The following is a 10,971-nucleotide window of genomic DNA, read 5'->3' as shown; positions in this document are numbered from 1 at the left end:
CTTCTCGATAAATTGAGAAATCGTCAAACCATCATATTCTCCGGTGTTCTTCAAGATCATCAAGTAAGTACCCCACTCTTTCTGAGGTAAAGCGTCAGCTAACTTGTCGACCCATTCTTCTCGATCTTTGGTTATGCTTAACATTGACATAGATCTCACTAAATGGCAATATCTTTCAATTAATTTCTTTGTATCTTCCCCGGAAAAACTGGTAAAGAGAACAAATTCTTTCTGAAGTAATGCCTTTTTACTTTTAATCATCTTTTCACTTCCCTTAAACTTGATTTTAAGAGCATCCCAAAATGATTTTGAGGTCTTGTCATGTTGAAGCAACACAAAGATGTCTTCTTTGATGGCTTGCTGAAGTAGACTAATCATCATCTTTTCAACTTTGTACATGTCACGTTCTTTGTCATTGAATTCTGAGATTTCTTTTTCAACTTGCAGATCCATACGTGGTAGAACATACTTCTTCAAAATACATTCCCAAGATCTCAAATAGTTTGCTTGAACCCAATTTCAAACCTATCTTTCCATCCGTAATACTCCTCAATGCTCATTAGCTTCGGGGGTTTTTGCATTGTTCCAGTCTCATTTTCCAAATTCATAGTTGTCGGAGATGTGGCGAATGCGTTATAAAATTCTTCACTCATGATTCGGTAACACGTTTTTCAAAAACAGCACTTTTCAAGCGAAATCACTCTTCAAGCGAAAATAACCTGAAATAACAACTTCAAGCGAAATTAAGGTTTCAAGTGGAATAAGAAGTTCAAACGGAATCACTTGATTTTGTTTGAATTTCAAGCGGAATTACGTTTGAAGCGAAATCACTGATTTCGTTTCAAACTTTCAAGCGGAATAACGTTTTTTCAAGCGGAATAAGGTATTTCACTTGAAATGGCCTTAGCTTTTCAAGCGGAATTAAAGAACTCGTTCAAGCGGAATTAGGACTTTGGTCCATTTTTGTCACCCTTTTAAGCAGAATTTTGGTCTAATTCTCTCAAGGCTTTGTTAAACCACAATTTCGCTTATGTTGTGAAAAATTCAGGCCATTTTATTCATTAAAACTTGTTCAATTGATAAAAGAAGGTGTAGAAGTAATAAAACATAATGATATCAAGCTGAAATCTGCAGAACTCCTCCTGAGCTCTGATACCACTTGAAGGATCATGTCGTGACCCAAACGAGTCAATCAGAAGAGCTCTTGATCTGTTTCAGAGGCAGAAACTAAGAAACAGGCTTGAAAACAGCTTGAATTCACTTTAAATTGCCTTATATATTGATTTCACACTGTTTACAATCAAACGACACTTCGGCAGCACTTCGGTACCGGAAGCATGAACTATTACATCTGATTTCGTATGAGAGCTGTATATAGAGGAGCTGATTTCGCTTGAAAGTGGCAGGAGCCATTTCAAGCGGAATTAACAATTGTGATTTCGCTTGAAAGTGGCATGTGCCATTTCAAGCGAAATTAGCTCATTCACACCCAAAATCTATTATCCTCTCATACTACGTGCCCTGATCTTACAATGTTAATACAAGATTTGATACAAGACGAAGTCGACAGATGAATGCACCAACAGGAAGAAATGCCACGGTTTGAACCATTTGTACCTCTTAGTCCCGAAGAGTTTGCAGCAGGTTTAGGGTTCAAACTAGATGATTCATCAAAGGAATCCGAAAAGACAGAAAATGTGTCTTGTGCTGTGGAACAAAGTCCTCCAATAATTGAGGATTATGTTTCGTCAGATGATGAATCTGATGATGAATCAGATGAATCAGATGCGAGTTATCAGGATCAATCTTTTGATAAGAAGAAAGGAGTAGAAATTCCAGTTGAGAATCACATCTTGTGTGATCCTCCTACTCCTGTTGCCCCCGTTGTGCAATCATTGCAAAACAAGAGATTGATTCGATAAAATATGTGGATGAATCCGTGTCTACGTTTATGGGAGATAATGTGTTGTATACTTTGGTTGGTGATGATAAAATTTACTAAAACAATGATTTCCCAATTTAAAATGTTAATCCATCAATGATTGAACGAGTTTTGGAAGATTCTACTAGTAAGTTTTGGGTAAGGCGATCCCGAGAGTTACAGTAACTTAGTGTGATCCTATTCCAAAATCTGAAGTTAGAAAACAATACGGGAATCAAAAATTACCAACTGAGAAACAACCAATCGCCCCTAAAGGTAAACAACAGGAAAAACGAGCTCAACAACCTAAGTTCGAACCAAAAGGAGCTCGAAACAAGAAAAAGGAAAGGGATGTTAAATTTGTGGCCTCAAGCGGTACTGACAAAGTTGAGACTTTTGAAAACAAATCTAATACTGCTTTTGTTCAACAAGTCAAAATTTTGAAACGTAACAGTGATAACAATTACACTCAATATACAAATGGGTGTGATAATGAAGCTAGTACCTCAAGGCCTGCAAGTTCAACATCGGGACATCGATCAAAACCTCCTAAATTTGTTAAAAGGGGATCATGTTTTAAGTGTGGGGAATTTGGTCATATAATAAAAAATTGTACAAACCCACCAAAACCAAAGTTTGTTGAAAAAGCCCCTCCTGAAAAGGATTACCAACGTCGTCCTGTGTTACCTAAACAAGACAAACGAATTGTTAAGGAACAAGAAGCAAAACAACGACATAAAAATGTTAAGGTAATCGAGAAAGCGTTAAAACCGGATGTTGTAGAAAAGGGACCAAGTTCATCAAATTCGTTAAAACCAGAAGTGTTTCTGTAAATAACAATCAATCTGGTAAATGACAACAATCTTGGAAACCTAAAACCGGTAGAGTTTCAGGGGGAGGCACACCGTTTCCAAATCATCAAGAAATTGAAATAACATTTCTTGATGATAAGGGTCGACCCAAGACCACTAAGGCTTGGGTCCCCATCTCAAACTGATTGTTTAGTGTGTTGTGCAGGGTGTTCTAGGAGGAACTGTGAATAGTCTTTGGATTGTTGACAGTGGAGCATCCCGGCACATGACAGGCGACTCAAGGCTCCTGTATGATGTGAAAAGCATTAGGGGAGGTTATGTTGCCTTTGCTGGCGATAAAGGCTAATACATCACTAGAGAAGGAATGATTTCCAATGGTGTTGTTAGTTTTGATAAGATCAATTATGTGCGTCAAATTGATTACAATCTTCTTAGTTTTTCGCAAATCAGTGACAAGAAGTTCATGGTACATTTTGATGATACCGGTTGTTATGTGCTGAAACCCGATTTCAAGATTCCCAAAGAATGGATGACTTGTATATTCTTGATATGAGCCAAGCTATTACTTGGTCTGCACAAGTTACATGTTTTGTCTCAAAGGCCACTGAAAAGGAGTCTATATCTTGGCACAGACGTATGGGTCACATTCACTTGAGGAAAATGAACCATCTGGTGAGACATAATCTTGTGAATGGTGTTCCAGTCAAGAGTTTTCATTTACAAGACGTCTATAAATTGTGCCGAAAAGGAAAGCAAGCGAAGAAATCCCATCCAATCAAGAAAGTCAACACCGTCAACATGCCTCTTGAACGTCTTCATATGGACCTCTTTGGACCTATGAAGCACAAGACTATGTTTGGAGATGCTTATTGTTTGGTAGTTACTGATGATTACTCAAGATTCACATGGGTATTGATGATGGCACACAAGAGTGACACTCCGGGAATCCTCAAAAATCTGCTCACTTTACTTGAAAATTTGTATACTTTGAGGGTAAAGCGAATCAGAAGTGACAACGGCACGGAATTCAAGAATCAGGTTATGGACGAGTTTTTTGCTTCTAAGGGAATTCTGCGTGAGTACAGTTCTCATTACACTCCTCAACAAAATGGTGTCGCTGAGAGGAAGAATAGAACGCTTATCGAGACAGCAAGAACTATGTTAGTAGAGTCGGAGCTTCCATGCACTATGATTGTTATACTTTGAACAGGGTTCTTAATGTTAAAAGGCATGGGAAAACATGTTTCGAATTGTTGCACAAAAGGAAAACGGATGTGTCTTACTTAGAATCGTTTGGTGCTCTATGCACTATGATTGATCCACATGGAAAGTTTGGTTCAAAGGCTATCGAAGGATTCTTTCTGGGGTATGCTATTCCAAATTTCATGGTGTGGAATCTGACAACTAAAAAGATTGAGGAATGGGGTGAAGTCAGGGTTCAAAGGTACACTGAATGTGTGAGAGCTCCGGGTTCTACTTGGATGTTTGATTATGATGGACTATTTGACTCCTTTAATCTGCCAACTTTTGATGATGCATCTGCAGCAACACAAATGTTACTTGAAGGTGATGCAGTAGTTGACTCATCATTACTATGACCAATTATTGTTAACCGACAAGAGTTTGGTTCGGTTAATAATGTTGTTCAAAATGAGGAATTTGAAGATGCAGCTGATTATAATGTTTCGTCGGAAGATGAGGAGTTTCATGATGCTAATGAAGCAACTTCAACTCCTGTCCAAGCTCCTGTTCAAGGTGTTTCTGAAGCAATTTCTCAGGTGCAAGTTCAAGACAATGCTGAAGGAAATGCATCCACATCTAACGCGTCTCCAGGCATCGATTTAGTTGTTGATTTGAATATCAATAATTTGGGTATTAGTGCTCGAGTTCCCAATGTTCCTGAAACTCGAATTCATGATACACATCCTCGGCAGAATATTATAGGATATGTCCAAAGTGGTGTGCAGACACGTAATCAGCTTCGAAACAACCAGAATGTTGGGTTGTATTCGGCAATTAGAGAATCCGGGGAACAGAATGATTGGTCTTTCGGCTGCTATGTTAGTCAAGTTGAGCCGAAATCGTGGAAGGAGGCAATGAAAGACGATTCATGGGTTGAAGCAATGCAGGAGGAACTTCAGCAGTTTCAGAAATTGGGCGTGTGGAAATTGGTAGACAGGCCCCCGAACTACAAGAAGATTGGTACTCGATGGTTTTACAAGTGCAAAAAGGATGACCGAGGTGTTGTTGTGAGAAATAAAGCGAGATTGGTTATCCAGGGCTTTAATGAGGTAGAAGGCATTGATTATAATGAAGTTTATGCACCGGTGACACGTTTTGAGGCGATAAGGATTTTCTTGGCTTATGCATCCTACAAGAAGTTCACTGTTTATCAAATGGATGTGAAGATTGCATTTCTTCATGGTGTGGTCGAGGAAGAAGTATATGTTGAGCAACCGCCTGGTTTTGAAGATCTGGTTCATCCTGACAGAGTTTGGCTTCTAAACAAGGCACTTTATGGTCTTCATCAAGCTCCGAGGGATTGGTACGAAACGTTGTCTACTTATCTGTTGCAGAATGGTTTTCGGCGTGGGTTGATCGACTGTACTCTTTTCATCAAGGAAAGAAACGAGGATTTGTTGCTAGTTCAAGTGCATGTGGATGACATCATTTTCGGGTCTACAAATGATGAAATGTGCAAGGAATTCGAGCAGGTGATGCAAGAGAAGTTCGAGATGAGTGCTATAGGAGAAATGAATTTCTTTTGGGGTATACAGGTTCAGCAGTATGAGAAAGGGATCTTCCTTCATCATACAAAGTACGTTGGGTATATCTTAAAGCGATTTCAGATGGAAGACTCAAAACCTGCGGGAACTCCTCTGGCTCATAATCATGGAATTACTCCTGACGAAATCGGTGAACATGTGGAACCTTCTCTCTATCGTGCTATGACCGGATCTCTCATGTATCTTACCGCTTCAAGACCCGATATTATGTATCCAACATGTCTTCTTGCTCGTTACCAGTCTAATCCGATGGTTTCTCATATGATGGTTGTTAAGAGGATTTTTCGTTATCTGAAGGGTTGTCCAGACACCGGTCTATGGTATCCTAAGGATGATAACTTCGATTTGATTGGATTCAGTGAGTGATTCTGATCATGGCGGCTGCAAGATTGATTCAAAGTCAACATCAGCGGGATGTCAGTTAGTTCTTGGGGAATCGTCTAGTCACGTGGTAGTGTAAAAAGCAGACCTGTGTGGCCACTTCAACATGTGAGGCTGAGTACATTTCGGCTTCTAGTTGCTGCTCCCAGGTTTTATGGATCCAACAACAAATGTGCGACTACGGTTTTGAATTCCTAACTACTCCTATTTATGTTGATAATGAAGCTGCTTTATAGATCACTCGTAATCCTGTACAGCACTCAAAGACCAAACACATCGAGATTAACTATCATTTCATACGAGATTGTTATGAAAAGAAACTTATCGATGTTGTTAAAATCCACACGGATCACCAACGTGCCGACCTGTTTACAAAAGCTTTTGATAAATCACGCTTTGATTATCTTCTTTTGGTCAATGGCATCAAGGTGAAACCCGAGTAGATCATCTTCGGCAAATTGTTTTTGTAAATATTTTCTTAAAAACTAAAAATACAAAAAAATTTTCAATTTTCTTTACTTTTTGCATTTTAGGGGGAGAAAATTTAAGAAAATACAAAAACACCAGAAAATTTCAAAAAATCCAAAAATATGTCTTTTATTTATTTACCGCTTTCTATCTTTGCTTTCGAAAATTGAAAAACCCAAAAACATTGAAAAATCTCAAAAATACAAAAACATTAAAAAATCCAAAAATCAAAATTGAGTTTCTTGGAAAGATAAGAGAAGATGATGATACACCAGTGGTCTGGTCGGTCAAATACGGTTAAAAATACAAAATGAAAAACGATAAGTAGCTCTACTAATGATGTATTGGTAGGCTCACAATCAGATTAAAACGTGCACGTTGATATAAACATAACGAACTGCAAGCCAGGTGTGAACCATTCATTGGCATATGTTCTTGGTACCGAAATTTCGTTTGATAGTATGCCGAGGTTCTGAGATATGCGGTCTTTACGCTGATTTATCATCTAGGTATTATGGTTGAATCTTTTACCGAAAAATAACGGGGACGCAAGTCAAGAGCTTCCATGATACCATACATACGTGTACATATTGCATATGACCTCAATAAGTGATAAACAATCACATGTCCAAAATGAATAAGTGATAAAAAATCACATTTATCCGGGAGTCAAGTTCGTCTCTTTGTCTATACGATGGTACTAACCTGTTCACAGACTTGCTCCTGTGCCCTCATGCATCTGAAAATCAAGTTCCTCATCAATAAGTGATTTAATCACAAAGTGTTTGTTTTCAATCAAGAATACGTGAGTATCTCACAAACTATACATTGAAAACAGATGATAAACAGTATACTCACCGGTAAGATGAATTCTCATGCATGTCTTAATATGGGAATGTGTCGTGAGTGGATGAACAACGACAAGTAGTATAAATCATACATTAAAGCATATCTCCTAATCGTGATTACATCTGATAAGCTGAGTTTATGTGGACAACAATACCGATAATTGTGGTAGGATGCTTATTTTAATTTTTACAAGAAACAAAATCCGTTTTTGACAAGACCGTAAGCTGGTATGATTCTCTTACCTTGAAACTCGAAAAAGATGGTAACTTAGTGTACATGTAGTTAATGTTCTAAATGTTTGTTTCAAGTTTTACCTTTCCGCATTTAGATTCTTAGGATTTTGATTTTTATTTACTTTAAAATTTAATTTTCTTGATTAGCAGAAGTTGTCACTCGAATGTTTTCTACCGAGAAAAAGCCCAAAACCGACTTGTCTTTAATATCACAACTTCATAAAATCCTCTTTGCAAATCTGGTAAACTTGAAAACAAAAGTTGTTTAAATCTGTCCATTGTACTTCCAAGTTGGTGTTTACTGTGTTGGAAAAGGTTCACAAAGAACCAAAGGTTTCACAAAGAACCAAAGGTTTCACAAAGAATAAACCAGTCAACAACGAAGACTCACCAAGTCAACGAAGAATCACTTTTGTTCAACGAAGAAGCATTCTTTGTGACCGAGTGTTCGCTGGATTGTTCTTCGACGAAGACTCTCATTCTTCGTTGGGTGTTAATTTGGGCTTAACAGTTTGAGTCCATCCCTCATTCTTTGTCGGCCCAATTTGAATCTTCGTTCGACCACATCATTCTTTGTCGACCCATTGAGTGTTGGTAAGGGTAAGACGGTATAAAAGGATCTGTTGTCTTTTCAACCTTATCTCAATTCACCTTTCACTTTCACTCTTTGTCTCACCAAACAAGAAAACCCCACCGTTCATCTTCTTCGAAAACTCAAAAATCAACCGTCGTGCTTGAAATCTGTTTACAAATCATTGAGGTATTGTGCTTTTACGTATCACTTTGCAATCGTTTAACAACAAAATCAATAATAGTCAAAGATTGAAACCCTAAGTTCATATATCAAATATTCATTGCTGATGCTCTTATAACCTAACATGAAAATCCAAATCGTTCTGTTTACATTTCTGTCTTTGATGTGTATTTTTGAAAGTTGTGATGAACAGGGACCTGTTTGAGATGTTTTTAACTTATTTTGGATGTTACGTATTTTGGGGGAAGAATGTCGAGAAAATCAGGGGTTTTGGCTTTGACTGATTTTGGTTGTCGGTCATAAATGAGTTGATCTTTATGTCACAATTCTACTGTTGACATTTGTTAAAATGTTTTTGCATACCTGGTTGTTACATTGATTCGGTTGTCAGATAGAGTTAAATGGTCCTTGTCAGATTGTTTTAAAGACCTAAGTTATTATATGAAGTAAATGACTGATCTGGGTGTGATGCGGGATTTCTGGTGTCGGTTTGATCTTTGAATGATGTCTGTCACTTGAAGTTAATGAACTGGAAACTGTGAATTTGAATTGGGGATGAAGAACTATAGACGAGACGAAGAATCAAAACTGGCCGACGCAGAACTATTGTCAACGAAGAATCAATCCTTCCTTGACCAGGGTTCTTCGTAGTAACAAGAAGGGTAGACGAAGGATGATTGTTAATGAAGAATCTATTCTTCGTTGACCTTGATTATTCCTTTACCATTGATTGTTCGTAGACCAGGGTTCGTTGTAAAATTTGATTCTTCGCAGTCATCAACTTTCGTAGATAGTGAGTCTTCGTAGGGGTTAAATATTCACAGAATGTTCACAGTGGCTTGTAGTTAGATTGTTTGGATGTGGTTTTTCTGTTTTGGCAATTTTTCACACTGATTATTGTATTTGTGTATAGAATGGCGCCTAAAACTCAGAAAAGGAAACCCGCAACGAAAAGAACTGATAAGTCGGAAGTGGAAATTATGTCGGAACCTTATCACAACATGGTTGCCTATCTAGATCCGGAAGACAAGCTGATTGAATACAAAGGGATTACGAAGTGGTTACGAGAATCAAGGATTAACCATGCCATTACTCATCAAACTACCGTGTACAAGTCCTTGATAAAAGCCTTATGGGATTCGGCGGAGGTTGTTGAAATTGATGGAACAGTGGTGATAAGAGGACGTGTTAACGATCAAGACGTTGTTGTTTCTGTCGAGATCCTTAACACAGTGTTACAACTTGGTGATGATCCTGAAGCTTCCTATTCGGTGCCGCTAAAGTGTCAAAGAGGTTGTCTTCTACGTATGAAATGTGTTGGAGATATTCTGCGAAATCAGCTGAATAAGGCATCTTTATCGCTCCGTTACATGTTCTGATTCAGTGTTTAAGTAATCATCGAAGTGGATACGATATGGCGAACAATGACCTTGTCGGTTTAATGGTGGATTTAGTATTGAACAAACCGTTCAATATCTCAAAGTACATATTCACCAACATGAAAGAGAAATTGAGAAGAACTGTAAGTGTTATGGTAGCAAGTTTTGAATGTACCCACTTATTTGGCAGATAACTATGAATGTCCAACATCCAGATCTCTCTAAAGAAGACAATGATGTTTTGAAGATTGATGTTATGAAAGAAATATCATTGAAGATCTTTAAAGGATATGGTGCTAAGAGCTACAAGGAAAGTGATCCTCCACGGAAGCTATTCGGGTTCTTGGATAACAACACGTATATAGCGCTGGAGAACGACAAGTGGCGACATGATAACAACGGTTCCGACAATGAAGAGCCCACTTTGAACAAGATGATCGAAGACAAATTCGGTAAGAAGAGTGAAAGTGATGATGATGACAGTGATGACGAAGGTAGTGATGGTGGTGAAGGTGGTGATGGTGGAAATGTTGGTGCTGGTGCGGCAAGTGCTCATGGTAGTGATGATGCTAACTCTGGTTCAGACGACAATCCGCCTGAACCAGGTTATGAGCACTATATAGATCAGCGTGGGATTCATCAATTGCGCAGGATTCGTACTGATCGGGATCAGGATGAAGACTATGTGCCTTCTGACACAGAAGCAGCAGATATTCAGAAGAAGAAACAGGCTGCTATTCAAAGAAAGAAGAAGATGAAGAAAACTGTTGGTACATCTTCATCAGCACATGCCTTTGTACAACAGGAAACAATTGTTGAACCTGTTCAGGAAGCGGAGGTCAATCCTCAGTTTGCTTTCTCTGCTGAGGAAGCTGCAGTTATGACGGCCTCACTTTCTGAAGCACCTCAACCGCCTCCAACAACCACATCTGCCACTGAAACACCGATTGTAACTCCTCTAGTTGAACCACAACAAGCTGGAACTTCATCTAGTCTGCGACAACAATCTGAAGCTCATCAACGAAGCTCAGCACGCCGTGGGAGACTATTCTGAGAAATGGGTCCAGATGAAAAGGTAGAATTTCTATTCTCGCAATTACAAGCTGCCGCAGGTCAAATCAATCGACATTTGGAATTTATGTCGGCAAACAGAAATACTATTCTCAAACAACAGTTGGAAATCAACACGTTGAAAGAAACTATTGGGAAACAACAAGCTGAAATAGCACAACTCCAAGCCGAAAATGTTCAGTTGAGGGCTGCTGACAATGCTCGTGGAATTGAGATGAATCGTCTGAAAGAACGAAGCTCTGTTGTTTTACAAACTGCCGATTAGTTGTTAGGAAAGTATGATGATATAACGAAATGGTACGATTCGAGGAATAAGA

General features: G+C 38.5%; 2 protein-coding genes across 2 annotated transcripts; both read left to right on the top strand.

Moving 5' to 3' along the window:
* Positions 1 to 8,098: 8,098 nt before the first annotated feature.
* Positions 8,099 to 9,583, top strand: LOC118492184. The gene is made up of 2 exons (XM_035990013.1): positions 8,099 to 8,210; positions 9,118 to 9,583. The coding sequence occupies exon 2, from the start codon at positions 9,119 to 9,121 to the stop codon at positions 9,581 to 9,583; it is 465 nt and encodes a 154-aa protein (XP_035845906.1). The 5' UTR covers positions 8,099 to 8,210; position 9,118.
* Positions 9,584 to 9,618: 35 nt separating this feature from the next.
* Positions 9,619 to 10,637, top strand: LOC110943978. The gene is made up of 2 exons (XM_022185706.1): positions 9,619 to 9,726; positions 9,774 to 10,637. The coding sequence occupies exons 1-2, from the start codon at positions 9,619 to 9,621 to the stop codon at positions 10,635 to 10,637; spliced, it is 972 nt and encodes a 323-aa protein (XP_022041398.1).
* Positions 10,638 to 10,971: the final 334 nt, after the last annotated feature.

The sequence above is a fragment of the Helianthus annuus genome, chromosome 5, assembly GCF_002127325.2.
Source record: "Helianthus annuus cultivar XRQ/B chromosome 5, HanXRQr2.0-SUNRISE, whole genome shotgun sequence".
NCBI lineage: Eukaryota > Viridiplantae > Streptophyta > Magnoliopsida > Asterales > Asteraceae > Helianthus > Helianthus annuus.
The sequence above is the reverse complement of the archived record's forward strand: the minus strand, read 5'-3'. Positions and strand labels throughout refer to the sequence as shown.